The 21815-nt window shown below is 38.9% G+C and overlaps 1 protein-coding gene across 3 annotated transcripts in view; it reads left to right on the forward strand.

Moving 5' to 3' along the window:
- LOC310922957 (dachshund homolog 2-like) overlaps positions 1 to 21815 on the forward strand; it is a gene marked incomplete at its 5' end in the record, with an annotated part of 246143 nt that overhangs the window by 146846 nt on the left and 77482 nt on the right. For all 3 annotated transcript variants that reach the window (XM_083883985.1, XM_083883983.1, XM_083883984.1), the window contains one exon: positions 13991 to 14122. In XM_083883985.1, the coding sequence (XP_083740111.1) occupies positions 13991 to 14122 (132 nt within the window). The remainder of the gene's footprint in view (positions 1 to 13990; positions 14123 to 21815) is intronic.

Raw genomic sequence — 21815 nt, forward strand, 5'->3', positions numbered from 1 at the left:
AACAGAAGATATATTGGAGAACTGAAGATATAACTTAATTTACCATACATCTGAATAACTTGTAGAATATTGTACTAATTGGTTTAATTACATTTTTTTTCTGTCATTCAGCGCATTTCTAATGCACCATATAAAGAATTTCTAATTCATGAGCACTTTTTCTTTGGAAATGCCAGTAACCACAAATTCCACAGTTTAATCTTTAAATAGATAAATTTAATCTTCTTTGGGAAATGTGTAAAAAGCCGGATGCAGATTTGTGCTGCTGGACAGGCAGTTGGTGAGACCAAGACCTGTTTTGGTGATGCCTAAATGTACTGTATAATTATTGTTTAAGGTTCTGTGTCCTTGGAGGGTTATGCACAATAGTAAACATTCAGCTGCTAGAACAAAGGAAGTTTTTATTGAACTTTTGTGGTGGGCTTTGTGTCTTAAGGGTAGAGAAGTGAAAATATTCTTCAAGAAGAATCAAAAATTTTCAGTGCCTAGAGAAATACAACTGAGGAGAAACAGGAATTCCACATTGGGTTGGATAAACTGTTAGGAATGGAGGTGTATATTTACTTGTCTGTCTGTCTGTCTGTCTATCTATCTATCTATCTATCTATCTATCTATCTATCTATCTATCTATCTCTTTAACAAACCCCTCCATGTGGGGTGGATAGCAGCCTATCTAAAATTAAGTTAACTTCTAAGCTAATATCCAGCTTGCTTCCGTGGCTTCCATCCTTGTTTTCTGTCCTTGAAAACAAGATTTTAACACCAATTAAGAGGTTTTTCTATGTTGATGTAAAGTTGAGTTGTCTTCTTAGATTTATTTTATTTTTCTGTCCATTACTAATCCTTCTGGTTTGAGGCAGGGATTTTTAAGCATCGTTTTTGTAGTAGTGTGGGTCAGTGCTGGCTGGCACTTGAGGCTGGGTGAGATCTGAAGGATGAGGGTATAAATTTTTTGGTGACAGTGAATTCAGATGCAGTTTGTGATGTGTGGTGAGGTCCTGCAGGTAGGTTTAGTTAATAAAGGCAGGTGCATGCTTGTAATACCTGAGAGTGACATAGCTGAAATGTTGCTGGGTGCAGGTGTTGTGTGCCTGGGAGGGGAGGGTCAGAGCTCAGCTGAGTGGAGTTTCTGCCCTGCAGAGATCCCAGTTGTCCAGGTGGGCTCAGCAAATCACTTCTTGCCTCAGCAGCAGAAACCTGGTACAGAAAGTCATAAATAACAGCAAAAGGTGTAATAGGCCATGTCCTTCTAAAACAAAAGAGGGGAAAGTTTGAGGTATTTTCCCTTTTAAAGAAATAAAAAGTATAGAGAAGGAAAGAACCTTGGTGTGTTGAATTTGTGGCTAGAGGATGGAGAGCAAATGCCTTGGGGGTGAGTTATAAGTGGCCCTGGAGAAAGGTACTGGAAAAAGTGTGTGGAGAATCACCTTTTCCTTTCCTGCTTTATTTTTAGGGCTTGTGGTCAGGTGTGTCTCCTTTGATGATGATAAATACCTGACTTTGTGCCTTGGGAAATACCTCAGGTTTTTTATCAGCTCCTTGTCACTGCTGTAATACGGTGATAAAATAATTCCGAAGTAAGAGCATGAAGTTCTTCCCTATAAATATTTCTGCAGTTTTTGAGGACCAGTGTTTGCATAACTCAGATACAGTAATTTTTATTCTAATACAGTTTCCTGTGTAAATCATTAATTTTCATCAAGATGCTAAAAAAGTCAATTTTGAACCTTGGGGTTGGGGCATTTCCTGCCATCACTGATTTTTATCAGGGCTCATAGAACTCCTTTGGAAAGTTTGAGGTTTCTGCAGTTCTTCTGGTGGCTAATGATAATTAATTTCTTATAGCAATAGTAATGATTTAAACATATTGCTTTAATGAGTGTTATCTCATCTTTTTCCTTAATTAAGCAAGTTGTATTCAGTTAGCAAACACCATTATTGCTGACAAATTTGAAAGTAATAGTTTGTAGATGGTAATCCATTCCTCTCTTACTCTTATTTAGATTACAAATGTAGATGTCCCCAAGATCTGTGAGATAATTTGGGAACAGGATCTGATCTTTATTCTTGGTTAGGGACACAGTTGCTTGTTCTAATTGAGTATTCTAATACCTTTTCTCAGTACTCTGCACTTTACCCTGAAATTTCTTGCTAGAAGTACCAGTGGTCCTGATTTTGCAGCACTAGTGGATAGTAACTCTTAAATCAGCCTAAGGTTAGGAAAATATATTCCTAAAATTGTTTATATACATATAGCTTTATTGTATATATATAGCTTTAGCAACAATTGTTTATCTACAAATAGCTTTAACAACAGTGTTTAGACTTAACCTGACGTCATTTCAGTAAGAAAAAAATCTGGCCAGACACTTCAGATGTTTTTCCAAATGTTGGTACATGTTAAAGTCTTACCAAATGATTGAAACCTTCAACCAATTAATTTTAGTCAGATACGGCCTGAAGTTGAAGTATTTTATAAAAGCTAAACAATGCCAAATGCATTTGGCTGAGATCAAAAACCAAATCTATTTGTTCTCTTTCATCTTCAGTGTTCCATTTCCTAGGAGTGTGACCTTAGTCAAACATCTATTAAAGTTAGCTTTTGATCTTACTCCCTTTAAAAAAAAAAAAAAAAGAAAAAAAAAGAAAAGGAAAAAAGTCAATCTTTAGAATTTTCTTGCAGAGACAATCACAGTATTGTGTTTTAATGTTCCAGTAGCGTGTGAGTAAATAGGATTCTCTGATGTATGTGATAGAGCAGTGGCTAAATGGGACAATCATTTTTGTGTCAGAGACAAGAATCAAAAGGCAGCATTCTTCAGAAGCTGTTAACTGGAAAAATCCCCCCAGGTCAGTGGAAACACGTTAGCTGGTCAGTGTGCTGCATTTTTGGGTCCTTTGATGAAAATGCCTTGTAATTCAATAACAGGTAGCTGTTCATTTGTAATACAATTTTCTCTTCACCAGTCAAAGCTGCCTAGTGATTAATCAGTAAAGAGGTTAATTTTTTTCTCAAGTATGAGCAGTTTGGTGGCTTTTTGAAATAAATAAGGACAAATTATTTATTTCCTGAATAGAATATAAATAAGTTTCTTGGTCATCTCTAAATTCCTTCACATTAGGGGAGTCTGTGTCACATCCGTCCTCAGCCCAAGGGAAGTGAGTAGGTTTTCTTAAATATATACCAGTTCTTAAAAATATGCAAGGGAATAAAAATTACAATTAGGATTTCTGTTTACCATCCTGAGCTGCTCAGATACTAATTGATAAATGTCTGCTGGGTCTATTTTTATCAATGTAGTGCTACTGTGAGGGAAATGTCAATTAAAGGATATAGTAGATAAACACTGAAAAGATTTGTTTAAAAGAAATATTTATAGAAGAAGCAAAATTTGTCTTTTTAATAAACTTCAGAATTGACAGATGTTTTGCATGTTAAGCTTCTAAAACCGGAGTTAAATGCTTACTGGGAAAACATTGGAATATTATCTAGATAACTTTATAGTAATGAGTTTAGCAATGTGGGAAAGGCCTTAAAGTAGATTTAAACATCTCAGCTCTAAGCAGATAGCTGCAAAAAGTACACTATTAATAATGAGAAATGGTTTAGGACTGCAGAGTAAAATAACTGTAAAAGGAATGCTTGTAAGGGGTTACTTACATAATGTAGAATTCTGGAAAAGTACCTGCAGTATTTTTCTGAATTGAATAAAAATATCTCAGTACATCTTGGACATCATTTATATTAAATGCAGTTTTATTTTTAAAGTAAATTTATTTAATTTCAATTTTAAAAATCCTGAGAATCTATTTTAAAATCTGAACATACTTTGAGTACTGAAATAATTGCACAAAACCTGAGCTAAAAATGTTTGTTGCCATAGTTCTAGAAGAAATGAAACTGCTATACTGGTGCAAACTCAGGAGTAAAGACCAGTAGAGTTTGTATGTAAAGATTTGCAAGGGCAAAGAGAATATTTGCATAATTTTAGATTACTCAGTGTTTCAATTCAGTAACTAAATTATTCCTCTCTTCCTCAAGCCTGTATTTAGCTTGGAGGCTGGAAGTTAATTCAGCTTGACCAATGAGTAGAGACACATCCTTTAAGATTTTAAAAATGGTGTAGTTCATCTTGTACGTGTTATTTTTATTCACCACCTGGAACAAGAAAATAAGCTTCCAGTCAGTGTCTCAGCTTTGAAAAATGTTCTTTACCTTGCACAGCGTAAAATGGAAATAGCTATTCTGGCATAACTTCATAAACAAAGGTGATATTAACCTATTGGGACTAAATTACTTGTCTCCTGTGTTATTTGGGCAAGTAAACGTGCATGAATAAGCTTCAGCAAAGCTGTAGGAAAGTAACTTAAAAACAGAAAGATCAGAATGATCAGAAGTGAAAAAATGCTTAAGAAAAGAAACTCAAGGTACCCATCCCTCCATAATGACATTCCTGGCTGTGGGATCAATAGTCATTCATTTATTCCCCAAAGGAAAACAGGGCTCTTTTGTTTCTTTACTGAACATTCCCTGAAGTTAAACCTGGTTTCTTGCAGCCTGTGGGCAGCCTCCTCATTTTCCCTGTGCAGTTTGGGGCTGCACATATCCATCACCCGCTCACTGAGGTGCCCAGAGCAGCAGCTCAGCTCGGGGAGGTGCCTGGGCAGCTCCTGCCACAGGAATTTGCTGTGCAGGTTGGAGCATTGTGTGGAAGCTTGTCCTTCCTCAGGTGCAGCCCTTTGGCTTGTCGAGACCCTGCTGGAACTGGAAGGAGCTCATCCAGAATATACCCCATTTCCTTCTTCCAGAGGAGAACCGCCAGGGTACCATGGGGTCCTTCCTGCCACAGCCAGCACTGGTGGAAGGGGTTTGGTGGCAAAAGCTGCATTCCTGAGCACTGTGTGAAGATCAGGCTGTGTCTGCTGTGCAGGAATGTGGTTTTCCACTCCCTGAAGTGGGAAGCAAACCAGAAACCCAACAGGCTTTGTTAACCCAGAGGTGTATAAAGAGATCACAATGTGGCAGTAGGTGGAAGAGGCAGAGGTCCCTGCTCCCCCAAATGTTATTTTATTTTACATTGAGCAATTAATGGAGTATTCATTTGGGAATTGGCTATTCCAGGAAAATTACATTTGTGCACTGCATTCTATGTATTTTGTTTGATTGCAGTAATTTTAATGTGATAGGTTCTGCTTGAAGCTGGAGATCCCCTAATGCCATCCCCAAATATTTTTCACAGTGAATAAGTTGTGGGTTATCAAATGATCTCAAAGCATGAATGTTTTGCTTTAATTCAACAGCCAGAATTGCAAAGCGGTTATAGGTCTCAGAAGAACATTCCAGGATTTTCTGTTCCTAAGTGATGCTGCTTTCAAACTTGAATCTTTTGGGGTTGTGTTAATTAAATGCCATTTGGAGAGGAGTGTCTGGGCTCTCTCTTTTCATTGCTTAGATTATTGTGCTTCAGATAAGCATAATATTTTTGTGGGTTTTATGAACTGGCCACAGATTTTTCAGCTTTAAGTAATGAAGAACTGTGTATGATCAGAACATTCAGTTTCTGTTCTGGCAGAGTTCTGAAAGTGGCTTATGTGGAAGCAGCAACATGCAGGGGATGATTTTACAAATTTGCAAACCACACTTTAACAATCCAGTCTCTACCAGCAGTGCTGATCCTGGCAGTGTGTTGGGGTTTCTTGTGAAATCTTGTAGCATGATGAATTTATGGAACTCACTCTTCACTTAAAATCCTTGAAATGCACCATTTAAAAAGAGTGGATTGAACAGCTGGGATGTAGCTGCTGTGTGTCATCTGATACAAAACAAATATTTGTATGGTATTTTCCTGTCACAAGTGGGAAGTAGCTCAAAATCACTCACAAAGATATCCTTATTCTCAGAAGACCTTCCAGCCCAATTAATTTTACAAACTCAAGAGATTCATGCCAACTCCAGATAAGCTTTCAGACTTCTTGGTACTTAACTGAAAGAACTTCCAAAAACTTCTGCCATTTCCGTTCTGTCATTACTGCTTATGGACAGGTGCTTGAAGCCCAGAGAAACTGATGTAATGGGAAAGGAGTAAGTGTGGAGGGAAAAAGGAACAACAGGAAATTCTGATTTTGGATGGCAGCATGGCAGACTTCTGTGATTATAGACAAGTAACAGAATGTGCATGGTCAGTGTGGAGACTGTGAGATTTATATATTGATACCATAATTTTAGGTTCCCAGGAACTCAGGAATGTTCTAGAATGGAAAACAAAGTCCTCCAGTCAGAAGTAAATGCTGGTGGTAACCAACCACAACTTCTTTCCTGCAACTTCTGGATGTTTAGCACTTTGGAGTTAATATTCTTTCCTGTAAATGGAATTTATTTTGTGTTGCTCTCAGGGAGGTAATTTAGCACATTTCTGGTTTCATTTTTAATTTTTCAAGTCCTTATCTCTTAGCACTGCAATCTTTAGTCTGTGACAGTTTTATGAAAGCATAAGCAGATAGTTTGAGAGTTTGGGTGATTATAAGCATTAATTTAACTTGGTGAAATCAGAGTCCTTATGCATAAATTTGTCACTCTCTTGATGTTTGAAAACACTGCTTAAATACATCCCATATTGTAAGTTTCCATTTTGTGTTGAAAAGTTTCAATGATGTGACTAAATTTGCATCAGATCTGCACTGAAGAATGTAAAAGTTATCAAGGAGTTGTGATTTTTTTCAGTGATAATTCAATGGCTGCTGTGTCTGGGCTGTGCTTCCACCTTGTGAAAGCTGTACATCCAAAGTGGGGTGGTCAGTCAATCAAATATACAGAAGAAGGTAAAGGTCACAGTAGTGCAGAATACTAAAAGTATTACACATTACAGCCTTGACAAATCATTCTCATGACATAGATTGTAAAAAAGAGCAGAAAATGTCACAAAATTAATCAATTCTCATGAGACCCATTGTAAGAGATGTGGGGGGAAAAAAAAGCAGTGTAACCCTCTCAGTGCTTTTTGAAGTTCTGATTTTCCTGTTTCCCTCCAACAGGAGAAGCTGCAGTTTAGTTTCACATGAGATGGAGGTGCCTTTTTGGATAGGAAGTCTACTGTAAAATACACAGCTGGGGTTGCTTTGCATCAGCTTGGACAGGAGTGCTCATCTTTGGGATCTAGGCACAAATTTAGGATCAAAATTTAACGGACCCTTGGGTGTAGATGGGAAATCTGACAGCTCTTGGGTCATCATCTCCTCATGTGGATGGAGGATATGAAATATCCTAGGTGCTTGATGGAAAATGTTCACATTAAAAGTGTTTCCAGTCTTTCAGATGGATGTCAGGGTGCATAAGATCAGGACAGAGGTTATGAGTGGGGCAAGAAGCTTAAATAATAGAGACAGACAGGGGATGAAAGCATCTGGAACTCTTCTCATGTTTAAAGCAGACCCCCAGATTTGTAGGAACCAGGGCTCTTCCTACTGTCTAAATGTGTCTGAAATTAGAGGGTGACAGCCTGTTTCTTCTGTGAGTTGTTCCACAGAGTGGCAGGCATGTTTTGATGTTTGGGGGTTTTAATCTTGTTGATGCTTATTTGAGCTTCTGCATGAAATTGTATTTTAAAGTAAGGTGAGCAAGCACACCACGTTAAACAGAAATTACCAGGATTGCAAAATCAAGCTGTCAGAAACTCAGAAACCTTTGTGCAGTGCTAATTCTGATCCCTTGAGCATTTGGCAAAGTCTTTAAATGACATTATCAGTGTTTTCCCCAGTATCACTGCCTGGGAGGTGATGGAGCATACATTGACCTGTGTGGGATGAAGAGACCTGTCTGTGGGTCTGTCCCCATCCAGCAGTTGCAGAAGGGGAAATTACCTGGGGACTATTTAGAGACTGAACAAAAGCGGGGAATCAAGTCCCTCAAGAATAGACTGTGACATTTTCAAGATGACTGAAGCTTCTCCGTGCAAGATTAATTTCTCACAATTCCTGACAAATATGAGTAATATTTGTGTGGATTTTTTCCCCCTCAGTAGGATTCTTTTGCCATAGTATAATGTTTTTGACATTTTGAAGTGGTGGTATTTAAAAATGTTAGGCCACTCAAAACTTTTTAGGTATTGTCTGAAATGTTTTGGTAAGGATCATCTGCAGTAGTTTCTCAACTTTCATTAACTGAGTGTGGTTAGACAATCCAAGAATCACAGATTGGTTTGGGTTGGAAGAAACCTTAAAGGTCGTCTCATTCTACCCCCTACCATGGGCAGGGACACCTTCCACTAGACCAGGTTGCTCCAAGCCCTGTTGAGATAAATCAAGGAGTCTTCATTTTCTCTTTTGCCTTGATCATGCGGTGTGATAAATACAGTTTCAAATGTTCTTCTCAAAAAATCAGTTCTTGCTGTCATTTGGAGTGTTTTCCTGTTGCAAAACGGGAAAGAACATATTTTTGAAATATGGTTGTTACATCAGAACAGCTGGCTGCAGGTGTAAGAACAGATGAAAGGAGCTCCAGTGTTCTGATGCATTTCTTGACTGTTGGCTGCATTTCAGCTGGGCAGTGTCAGATGGATGTCCTGGATTTCAGCCTGGGCTCCGAGTGCCCTCCCGGGTCTGGGGTGATGCTCCCACAGCCCAGCCCATGACAGAGCTCTGTGAAATCCATCCCCAGCCTGCAGTGCCCAGTAACTCACCAGTTACTCACCAGTTACTCCCTGAGTTCCATCTGTCAGTCTCTCAGATGATCCACATTGAAGGCTTCTTGTGACTATTCCCAAGTGGTAGCCCAGGATATCTTCACAGACCACTGAAAACATGACATGCACTAGAGCTAAACCTTCCTGCTGTTTCTGTTTGAGTCAGTTCACAAACTGACAAACATCTGCAGTAACAAGACTTAGGAGTTTGGACCCATCTCCAAACTGCTTTGAGACTTTGGGCATTTTGCTGTTCTTGTCCAAGAATTCAGTTTCACCGTCCTTTGTGTAGTGCTGGGTTTTGCCTCCCTGTTTACCACTAAGCAAGGATGATTCATTTCAGTTACAGAGAAGTCTTCACTTCCCAGTGAATTAATTAATTAATTGCTAGAATTTTGCAGGCATTCTGAAAATGTAAAGTATGTATTTTATGTATTTAGTTATTAATTTTAATTAAAGTGAACATTCTTTTTCAGTTTTGGAAAGCCTAATTTGTTGGAGGTTTCAGGATTGTTTTCACTCTTGGCAATATGGTCTCTCATACTGACATTTCACAGTACCAGATATTTCATTGTTGCTGTTTTTACATGGCGCGCTTGACCCATAGCAGCTTTGAATGCAAATAATAAACAAGCCAGTGCACAATGCTTGACTGTTACACTGAAATAATATGGAACAGCTAAACTGGGTTTCATTTTTCCTTTTGAATATTATTAATTGCAATGTGTTGACTGTTAATTTAATTAAATGTTTTGTTTTAATAGAAAACCATTTTTCAGTTCACTGACTCACCATTTCATTTAATTAATTGCAAACCTCAGGATTTGATTACTCATAGTTCTCCTTTAGTTAATTTACTTGTTCACAGTTTTGACAGAAAAGCTTTCAAACTAATATGAAGGAGAGGCACAGTCTGACTAATCAGGAAACTGGAAAAAAATAGCTGTAGCTGGAGTATGAGATTAGCAGACAGTCAGGGTCACCTGAAAAGCTCAGAGCCCTTGTATTCACCATCAAAATCCAATTTTCAGTGAGTGGGCATTGGTTAAATGTTCAGGAGCCACTTGCACACAGGACACCAGCAGAGTGTAGTCAAGTTCTGGATTCTTATCCAAACACCAGAAAGTATTTGCCAAGGAATAAATTGTGATGTTACTGGAGGCAAGGGACAGTGTCCCCTTGTCCCCTGGTGCTTGGGGGGTTTCAGCACTGCCCCGATATGGGAGACAGCAAACAACCTGGGGCTGTGATCTTTGGGCCATGCAGTGAAAGTGCAGCTTCTTTTGAAACGACTCCTGAGGCTTCACTGAGGAGTGACCTTCAGTGGTCTTGTTTGTCTGTGATGGGGCTGTGTGGGTAAACAATTAACCACTGACCTGATGGAGTGCAGACAGGGAGTGGAGGAGCCTCTCACAGGCTCTGAGGGGCTGCAGGAGCAGAGAATGAGCTCAGGGGGTGCAGGAGCAGCCAAGGCTCCCAGGACATGGGGCTCTGTTCCATCTCCAGCACCCCAAGCACTGGGTTCTCCCCAGGACGGTGCAATGCCTTGTTGAGCCAGCTGAGAACAGCCCTAATTTGGATCCAGGCTCTTCATTTGTAAATGGTTTGGTTCTTAGGCCTGATCTGTCTGTCCAGAGTACAGAGCACAGAATTTTCCTTCAGAGCAACCTGTACATGAAGTGTGTGGTTTGATTGTCCTTATTTTGGTTATTTCAGTAAATATTTGGTGGTTTGTTACATCAGTCCCTGTGCTGTGCAGTGGAATTCTGCAGCCTCCTCAGGGGGGGAGTGCAGAGTGTCCTGACTGAACTGGGCTCACAGAAAGCAGATCACAAAAGGCAGCTGCTTGTTCTGCCACACACACCTTGAGTTCCTGAGCAGCTGGGATGGAATCCTTGTGCACAGAACACAGCTCCCAGATTCCATGTGTCTCTCCTAGGATCCCACCAGGAGCTGCTCCCTGCCAGCCCAGGAAACTGGGGATACTGGAGCAGCAGCAGCCCCACTGTGGGGCTGTGGGCAGCCTTGCCAGGAAACCATCCTGACTGTGCCCAGACTCCTCCTCTGCTGTGGTGTTGTCCACAGTTTACTTTCAGGGTGTTCCCTGATGGATCACAGTTGGCAGAAAACAACTGAAGAAAGAAAAATTTAAAGTGGGCAGGAAAAAACAAAGGCTTTGAAGTATGTAATCCAGCATGTGGGTTTTTCTAGAAATCCTTTTTTTCTTTTTTTGTTTTTGTGGTTTTTTTTTTTTTTTTTTTTTTTTTTTTTTTTTTTTTTTGGTGGCGGGGGGCGGGACATAGAGAGATAGATGTGTATGTTACAGCAGTTCCCAGGACATTTTTCAAAGTGAGGTGCTCCAAGTGAGATTCTGCTGCTTAATAATGATTCATCCAAGAAGATGGAAATGATTCTTTGGTTCTTTGTAGGTCCTTAGATAAGTCAGTTGAAGAAGACCCTATTCTCCGCAGCTGAGTCAGTTATAGAAAGGAGTTCTATCAATACTTAAATAATATTTCCAGTAATGTTAACCATGGTGGTACCTAATTCAAGATTATGCCAACGCTGCCTGTTTTCTGACATCATTTCAGTCAGCAGCACCCCCTTACTGCTGAACCCATTTGCTTTAGCCTCAATTTTATTATCTCTCAGAGATGCTGAAGAATTTACACGTTGCTTTTAAAGTGCCTCAGACAGATTCTGTGACTTTTGGTTCAAGTAAGAAATTATATAGACTGGGGATTGAGTGAGAGAATATGGACTTTGCAGACACTGAGTGTGGGGATAATCTCAGCTCTGTCTTCCAGCTTGTGCCTGACTGTGCAGACCTTTGGTGCTTTCTGCACTAAGGCTGTCTTTTACTCCTGAAACTTTTGCTGCTGGAGTGACTTTGGTGTGGCAGATGGCACAGCACAGTTTTCTGATCCATCACTGTTTCTTGGCTGGTGTCCTTATGGCAGCTGTGTCTGGTTAGGGAGCTCAGAAACGCCTGACAATAATTACCTTTAATTTCTGCAGGCGGCATCGTGGTGATTTGGGGACTGTGTTTATTATTTTCTGTTTGTGCCGTGGTACCTTTCTGCCTTCATTACACTTCTGGTACAACTGTTCAGTAGAAGGTTTTGGGGCATTTTTCTTTTCTTTTTTCTTTTTTTAAAATACAATGCCCTGGATAATTTTTTCTCTTGTCTTTTCTCTGAACATTTTGCTGAGGATTTGAATTTATTTTTCCCTTCTCTGTTTACCTCCCTATAAATAGGTTTTTTTGCTGTTTTGCATGTTTAATTCAGTTTCATGACCTCTAATCTATATGAAGAATCTGTGTAAATACTGACCCTGATGAAAACACTGGAATACTGGTTTGCAATACAGGGTTGCATATCTGTGCAACCCTGGGTACATACAAATGATAAAATATTAGAAGAAAAAACTCCATGGTCCTACACTGTATTTTTAATGTATGGGAATTCTTTGCAAATGGATTAAAAATAGAAAATGAAAAGATATCTAGAAATCCTGAGAACAGTCAATTCCTCAGAACTGTGATGATGCTTAGGGTTTTTTTTTACTTTCTGAAAATAATGTAAAATTCACTCAAAGAGCAATCCCACTTCCTTTCCTTAAGCAAAAAATAATGAAGAAGTTTGCAGACTATTTAATCTTCTCAAGAAAGTGTGTGGAGAGTTTTATCGTTGAAGATGTATTCTGTGATGGATTAAGTAAGAGTGTGTGAGATAAAAACAGGAGTCTAAACATCAGGATTTTATATCTGCTCGATAAAAACTCTGTAGCATTTGTAAAAGAACTTCAAAGGGTGTTGAAAAAAAAATACAGCATAGTGGTCTGGTCTTTTGTATGAAGTGAGGGCTGCATTAAGTAACCTAAAAACCAAAATTATTGTTGATGATCAGAATATCTTTGCTGAACTTGACCAAATTGCTGTATATGTGTGATAGAAGGTGTCCCTCTCCATGCAGTCCTGGATTTGTTCCTTTCTCAAGTCCTACTGAAATAATGAGAACTTTGTGAAGCTCATTACAGGAGCAGCAGAGCTAATCTGAATGTCAAATCCGTAGCAGCTTTTTAGGAGAGTGTTGTAATTTATGGACAGGGTGTGAAAATTATTAGTTCCTTTTAATCAGTATCTCAGTCTCTCAGTAAGCAATACTTTCCAGAAGCAGATTATGTAATTCTGGTTTGATGTATGATACCTTAGTGGGTTGCTAGAACAGGCACCACCACAAAAAAAAACGTGTGAGTTTTATTAAATGCAGTTCAGTGATTTTGTGGAACTAGGCAGCAAATACTAAAAGCAAGTCCTGCTCTACTGAGGGGAAGAATAAACCCATTTAATTCACAACTGAGCGAATAAACAGTTGTACCTTTAGAGTTATTTTTGTGTTGGTGCCCATGTCTCTTGGATTTTCTTGCTAGAACTTCAGATTATTTTCAGTCACATCTTGCCCGGAGTAAAAATAATTTGGTACTTTGTGGAAGAAAATCTGATTCTTTATTTAGTGACCAAGCCAAAATTGTAACAATTAAAAACTTCACACTTACGAAAAAAAGATACTGGGAATCTGAATAATAACTACAAACCATGATAATTATGATAACCTGTAGCCTGATGTTACTCTGCTGCTTCTCTTTTACTACTGGAAATTAATTGGGCTTTAGTAATTTGATAATCCTCTACAAACACCCACCTTAATTCTGTGAATTTCTACTGGCCTTAATGGTCTCATAAAGGTGGGATTGATTCTGTAATTATCCATATTGTGTTTTCTTCTACACATTTCCAATATAATACTTTCTAGTTACAATAATATTAATCCAAATCAACAGACTCCCAAAACTGGATGCATAATAGAACAATGAATGCTGTACTATTGTATGTTAGTTGGCTTTGAACTGTTGAAATTAAGGAATACTGTATCTTAACTCTGCTGGTGGAAATTTTGTTGCAGCTAAATAAGTCAAGGAGAAAGTGATCAAAGTGACAAGGTGATCAAAGGGACGGGAAATTATATTTAAAAGTATAATCAAAAGGGATACCATTAAATAAATATTTCTTTGTGCTATACATGTTGAAAAATAAGCATGAAATATTTTTTTTTAAAATTCTTAGAATGGTGTATTGAAGTAACTTTAAAACAAAGATGGGATTCAAGGGTATCATTACTTAACTGGACTAAGAATGGGAATTGAATTTATGTGACTTTTTTGTTACTGAAAAGGAATGTTCTGATCAAACTTGCAGTGCCACATTGTACAATATGACACCACATATTATTTATTTATATTTTTCCAGGTCTGACAGCAGCTGCCATGGCAGAGGCTATGAAGCTACAGAAAATGAAACTTATGGCCATGAACAGCCTTCATGGAAGTGGGAGTCAAAATGGAACCGAGTCAGAAAATGAAGAGCTCAATTCTAATGCAGGTGAGGGATCCCTGAGCTGCCCTGGAGCTCTCAACAGCTGGATCTCAAAGTCTTGGGATCTTGTATTTTGTAAATCAGTGCTAAATCAAAATTAGTGACCTCACTCCTCCTTATTCCTCATTTTCCTCCTAACAGCACCCTTCACTAATCGTTTGAAAATTACTGGTGAAGGATCATCTTCATTAGGGTTGGATACCGGATGCACTTTTATAGTGCCTCCTAAACACATCAGGAGTAACAAAAGATTTCTCCATTGGCAGTAACATTGTTGGGAGTTTTCCAGTAAATGATGGAAAGTTCCCAAAAGGTCAGGCTGTGGGAACTCCTGAGTTCCACATGTCATTGGAGAAAGATAAGGCAGAGAATGCTCCATCACCAGGTTTATGGCTTTTCTGCATTTTGTTCTTTCCTTGAGTGGCTATTTGCAAAGCACAGCTGTGAAGGGGATAATCCTTGGCTGTGGCTGGAGTCACCTTGCACAGGAGGCCCTGGCAGGAACACGTTCATGTGCTATAGAAACATGAAAATGGATTTGATCTAAGCTCCACAAGTCCCAGCTCCCCAGGAATAAAGGTCAAAGGTGAAGTCAAAACGGATGCTTTGGAGAGGAGACCTTTGTTTATTTTGATCTCCTTCCAGGTGAATGGAAGAGATTTTTACTTGGACAGTGTAGAGCACGTGGAACGAGACAGATCCATTTTGTCTCTGATACCTGTTACAGTGGGGGCAGTTTCCCTTGGCCTCACTTTTTACTTGCATCCTACACATTTGCCACTTGCGGAACGTAGTCTGTTTGTTTCCATTACCAATTCAAGAGGAGAGTCACAGTGTGTTCCCCATGGCATCCCGCTCTCCCATCGGCATTCCCGCAGCTCCAAATGCAAAGCCTGGCTGCTGTGTGCTGCATATGCATCCTACCATCAAAATGGTAATTTATTAGACCAATAAAGCAGCAGCTGGGAGGTCTTAGACTCATTTTCTAAAGGAATAACTTTGAATTCGTGACAAATTACGCACAAAGCAGTCTTTCCAAAAGTGGTGTTGGCTTTTGCTAATTTTGTGTACTCATCTGTATTTGAAGAAATCTGGCTTCTAACTCATGCATTAAACCTTCCCCCAGCTTCCTGTTCTGTAGGATATGTATTTCTTATTCACCTCTCAGACCCTAATCAGTTAGTGCACATGGAATTCAGAAAAAAAAACACTGAAAAACCCTATTTAGTGGTTGTAACTAAAATAGTTTGTGTATAGTTAAGAATGAATTCTGAAGGTTCACTGAATGCTAAGAAAAAGGACTGAAGATAGAATTACTACAGAAGAGTAAGGAAGCTTCATACAGAAAAGATGTAGGGTTGGTGTGGGGGTTTTAAAGGCTCCTGTAGAGAAATTTAATTTGAATGGCCACGGTTTAGTGTGTTACCTGGTAGGGCAAAACTCACTTACCTCACGTGGGGAGAGTCTGCATTAATGTGATTATTTTAGGTACCTCACGGAACAAGAAGTTTTTTATGGGATTGTCACACCAGCCTTTGGACAGTGCAACAAGAGTGTGAAAAAACAGGAGTTCTCTGTGTTTTAGCAATTCAATGAGTTCTACAACCAACTCAATGCCAATTTAAATATTTGGAAAAATTCCCACTGACTTTAGTTACAGTGGGACCCAAGAATAAGAGTGTGGTGGCAGTTCCATACAGATCTTTTCTCAATTCTTTCCCCTTTTCATTGCTTGATGCAGTAGAATTGCCAAGAGCAAATTTTCTGGCTTCAGTGCCAGTGTTGTTTGCAGACAGAGCAGTAAGTCCTGATCAGAAAGAACTAATACTAATTCTGTTAAGAATCACAATTTCCCCTCTTTCTAATATGTGCTACGTGAGCATTGGGATAATTTTTGTGACGTGTGGATTCCTCCTTTATTGGTGGGTCACAAAGATTACAAAGACTTACATGGAGCAGGATGTGTCAAAATGGAAAATCTGCATGAGAGGAATGTAAATGTTGACTTGTACAATTCACCAAATAAAATAACTGAAGAATTATCAAACACTCACTACAGAAAACTCCTTGGTGTGGCATGAAAAGAATGGGAATTTTGTTTAGAAGTTAATACACAGGTTGTAACTTTGATCTGCTGTGAAGGGAACACCAGGATAATTCTGTGTGCATGAAACCTTCACCAACTGTTTGCTTTGCTCTAGACTTACAGTTTAAATGACTATTAAAAATAAAATGGGGATGTGAAATGAGGAAGAAAATTGAATTTTGAAATTTTTTTACTAAGAAGAGGTGGAAACGAACAGAGCAAAGGAGTCAGAAGCCTCATAAGTGAGAAAAACATTTTATTTTAGGAGAGAGACCCACAGTTTCTTTGATTTGAGGTTGTGTTTAATAGCTTCTGTAATGGCTGCAACATGACTCTGCATCTAGATTTCAGCATGAATAACAACCTGTTCGTGTTTCATTTAGCTCCAAATGAGAAATTCTCTGTTTTATTGTTTTAGGAAATTAGTCTGTGTACTATTGCTCCTGGAACTTTATAATTAATCACTAAAGGTTATGGCTGTGGAGAGTTTGTGGGAAATAGATGTCTGAATGATTATAATTGTAGCTGTCAAATCAGAAATATGGTTGTACAGAGCCAAAGACCTTTTGCTTCCTTTGATTTTTTTTTTTTTTTATTTTTACAGTAACAAAGACTCAAAGGGTTGCAGTTTTACTTAAAACAATCAAGTTGGGTTTTTAACTCAGTGTTACACATTGACTATTTACAATGCCACTAAATATTTCACTTTTGAGTATGTGCCTTCTGGCTTATCCCACAGTCTGGTAGATGAGTAGAATACTCTCTTTTTGCTGTTGTTTATTTCAAATAAAAAATGTAATTGAGCACTATTAGGTCCTGAAGCTTTATTGCCAAATTTTTTTTGCAAGTGTGTCATTACATACAGGCCATTAGTATAATAAAAAAAGTGTTGAGGATGTCTTGGCATATTCATCTCAATCCCCATCTGTATCTGGTGAAATATGAAATAATTTTGGGTTTGCTTCTTATTGATGACTAGCCTGTCACTTCTCCAGTTTCTTCCTCTGTGCATCATTATGATGATGGGAACTTTTAAGAATTCTCTGTCTGAAGCCAGAATTTGTCCTGTCAGTTTAAAATCTGAACTCTTAACTCAATTTAACACGATCAGTGACTAATTCCTCAGATATTTTGTTGTTCTCTAGCAAATTGCAGGTGTGGAATTGAATCTTACAAGTGTGTATAAAGAAGTGGGGAGGAAATGTGCTACTTCTTTTCTTACTTCTAATCCAGCTGGCATGCTTTTGCCATCAGGTCCTTCCTACCTCCTTTTCATGGTGTTACAATAATCTCAGTAGTGGTGGAGTTTGGTACTGGAGTATTCTAAATAACTTACTAAAAACAAATGCTACAAGAGTTAATAGTGAAAACATAAGAGAAAAAAAATCCCTAAAAAGTTCAATTTGCAGATATTTTTTAATTGAAGCAATGCTTTAGTTCACAGTGCTGTGAAGAATGCTGTTATACATTTGAACATTGATGTCCTCTTTCCACTCTCTCTGCAAAAGAGAAAGAGATCTTTTTGCACCTTCCTACTCATCATATGAAGTGTTGAAACAAAACTTCTCTGGCAGTTGAAAATCTCCTCTTCAATCTGGCACTGGAGGCTCTCTGGCCCCACAGTCCAGCCGACCTGGGCTGGCTGTTCCTTGTGGCTTTGTGTCCCTCTCCATCTTCTAGTAGGATTGGGGCAGGAAGGTTGAGTTTGGAGAACCAGGTAGTTTGGGACAAAAGCGTCTGGATATGGGAGAAGTCCATCCCTCTGGAATCTCAAATTCCCAGTGGCCATGAGTCTTTTGTGATCTGTTCCTCCTCCTTTGGCTCCTCCTGGTGAGTCCTTGGAGAGGACACTTCGCTGGTGGCACCTGAGGGTTGCCAGGGGTGATTGTGGCTTTTCCTGCTCCACTTGGGATGTGAGAAAGGGCTGGAGTGAACAGCTGGAGCTGACTCCTGCTACTCACAGCCCAGCCACGTGGCCAGATTTGTTGTTCTGTAGAAATAAGATAAACAGAACAAAAGCTCTCTGGTTGCACAGAAGGGTTGACAAAGATGGGCTCCTTCATTTACGTGCAGCGCTACAATCAGGTGAAGTGTGTTCTGGAAATTAACATGTCATTGCTTAGGGGGATTTAGAACTTGCTTGAAATCTGAGCTTTTATTTCTAATGGCATGGCAGCAGGTACTTTGTTCGAGTGTGAGGTAGGATAGATTGTAAAATAGAGACTGGGTGATGTCAGCTGGACGTCCTTCAGGCTGCCTGAGCAAGGCAGGATCAGTGCATGGCAGTCGTGACAGGAGTCGTGTGTGCAGAGCCTCAGAGCAAAGAATAACGCAGGTATTTCCTTCTGGTGGCTTTTGGAGTTAGCATACATGATTTAAGAAATGTGTTTTGCTTTCCCAGGAGAGATATCAAACAGTACTAAGTGTTTCAGTGGTATTTCCTTAGGAAGTCAAAATGTTATTCTGTATGTAGAATCTTGTTGCTTAATTTCCAGACAAGGAGCTAAGTTAGGCAGAAAAGAAAGGAAAAACACCCGAGATTTTGGCATGTGAGGATCAGAGAAAAAGCTCTCTCATAGAAAAAAAAATTGTTATCTTTTTATCCTTCTTTCCCTTCAGTACCTGCCATGCAGTTTTCTCACAAATGCAAACATCCTTCACAATCTGTTTAAAAAACCACAAATACATCACTCGGAGGAATATTTAAGGAACCATCAGGAGGGAAAAAACTCATTGGTTTAATGGAATGCTGTCAAGGAAAATCAGCATCACAAACGACACAGGGGCAGAATTGATACTTTTGCACTGACATGTTAAAAGAAAATCCCATGCATTATTTAGAAAACCCAGAAATCTGTCAGCTGTATGATTGCCGAGTTAGCAGAAGCAGGAGGATGCTGCACAAGTTGAAAAGAAACGCGTAGGCACAGATCCATATTGTAACCTTTCATGTTCTCCACCCACCATGAATACCCAGCTATTACACGGTCAGCATTTTTTAGTTTTTCTCTTTTAAAATTTTCAAGCGCTTGAAAAGTCAAAAGAGGTAGGTCTTTTCTTCTAAAAAGCAGGATGCCAAGGTTGTTATTTTATTGTAAGAATGTAAAAATGACAGGACCAGAGAACGGGTTTTTTTAATCCTTGAGTACCATGTAGATTTCATGAAGTCATTTTTCCTGTTGTTAAGACAAGTATTTTTGTGTTACTCGAACAGAGAGTTAAGAATTTTCTAAAATAGTTACTGATTTTCTTATATTGTCCTTTGGCCAGGAGGGATATGTGCAGCCTTGAAGCAAGAGAGAATTTAACATGTTTTGGGTTTTGTACTGTCTTATCCAAAAACTAGACTTGACTCCAGCCCTAGCAGACACGTTAAAACATTTTATTCTAAAAATTGAGACCTGTGTTCTGTTTTTGTAGGCAGTCCCTGTGCTGGTGCTGGTCAGGGTGTAGGTGGGAAAGTGGGGAGGCACAGAGGGGATGTTTGGCCCCTGTTGTGGGGACAGGAGCTGCACAGGGGGGTTTCACCCAGGGACATCACACCCAAAGGAGATTCAGGGAGTGGTGACACTTGGTGGATTTCAAGGTGTGCTTCCATCCTTAGCTTTGGAGTTGTGGTTTCATGGAACTTCGTTGAACCCAGGGAAGGTATGGTGAAGTTTGTTTCAGCTTTTTCAGTGAGAGTGGAGTGAAGGAACTCAAACCTTCTCATTACATGGGGGCTTTAAAAAGCTTTCCCCACTGCTGCTTGTGAGGGAACATCTGTGACTGGAGAATGATAGGAGCAGGGAATTCCCTATGGAAGAGGTGAGTGATGCCTCCTTGGGGCCAGGCACTGATAATCCTGGAGGAAGAGGTGGATGCGCTGTTTTGTTTTTAAGGTCCAACTCCTCAAGCATTAACCAGGAAGGGAAATGCTCTTTGTTTGGGTCAGTTGTACCTCGTTTGCACTGTGCTGTTTTCTCTCCTCTTCCTTCCTGATGGGATACTTCCAAGGAGCCTCTCAGTTATCCCAAGAATCCAGTCTCCATGTGGGAAGCTTTGGAATAAGATGCAGCTATCTAGTTCTTTGGCAATTTGTGGGTTTTTTTGTGAGTCAGTGGATATTTTGTGCTGTGTTACCCCAGCACTGGGCAGGGTTTAATACCAAGAATTTTAGGAGGCTTTAGTGAACCTCAGTTTCAGTGGAGTGCAAAAGTGAATTTCTTATCCACAAACTTACTTTAAGGTCCTATTTTAGATACATTCTTAAGCAGTTACCTATTGAATGCATGTAAATAATTTAACTATATATTTTTAAGTATTCATTTAAATTTGAACATAAGTACTTTGTAGTAAATGCAGATAATGGTTCACACAAAATTGTTGACACATAAGCTAATATTTGTATGTTTGCAATGAGTGACACTCAACTCTAGAAATATGAAGTAGCTCTAGCTTTAGTTTTAAAACTAACAAAGGAAATACAACTCCAGGAGAGTTTTAAGGATGAAATTCCCCGTCCTCTTCTCTGTAACTGAGGCATCTTCTTCTGTGAGAGGAATTTTCTTTCAGGTTTTTGATGCTTATCTTACACATGATGAAATTAACTGTGTTTATATAAGATCCTGAGCTAATGTAAACTGGTTTGAAGATCAAGCAAATTTAGTTTTTTTATTATATTGTCTTCTTTTTAGAAAAGTTAATATTAACTCCTGAAGCTCTGGGTTGTGTGAATCCTTTTTGAGTGGGTGATTCCCAAGGGTATATTTTAAATGGATTCACAACGATTAGATATTAGATACTGCTAAGCGTTTACTGATGGAGAAAACATACACTTGTAAGTTTATATTTCAGCAGTTAAACATCTCACACAATCTGTTTCCTCGGTATATTCTGGTTGTTACCTTATTTGAAGTCAAAGAACTGTTGTTTCTTTTTTCCCTCAGAATAAAGTATTACTTTTTTTTTTTCTTTAATACGGGCAGAATTCCTTACAGTGATTTCTAACTTTTGCTGGAACAAATTTAATATGGAAAATCAAGATTCATATCATTAAAAAGCCCTGCCTAATGCCAAATCAAATGCCCCTGGGTGCACATGGCATGATCATAAACAACCTCTCCAGATTCTTGCCATATCTGCTCTCAGAACTAAGTGCAGCAAAAGATAAACTAATGACAAAATGCAAATGGTACGGCTAAACGGAGGACAATTGAGAGCTTTCACATGTCTGTCACCTTTCAGATCCTTTACAAATTTATAGTCTCAGAGTGCAGAGGTCTAAATCTTCAAAGCTTGAAAAACAGAGGTGCAGCATGAACTAATCTTCATTTTTTCCCCTATCTTCTTACAGCAGCACTAATGGAAATGTATTTTGTTTAATGACTCTGAAATCCTGTTTGTAATTAGATGTGGGAATTGGTCTTACTTTGTAACAGATGATACTGGAATAATAATATGAGAGATGCTACGCTGAGACCACTATCCCCCTAAATCTATATCATTTTTCATTTTATTGACAGGAAATGTGTTCCTGGAACAAAGAGATTGATTTTAAAGAGTGGAAAAATAATGTCTAGTAAAAACTCGAATGAAAACATTTTAGCATTACTTTAAGTGTATCACAAGAGT

This window comes from Zosterops lateralis (genome assembly GCF_965231275.1).
Source record: "Zosterops lateralis genome assembly, chromosome: Z".
Classification (NCBI taxonomy): Eukaryota; Metazoa; Chordata; class Aves; order Passeriformes; family Zosteropidae; genus Zosterops; species Zosterops lateralis.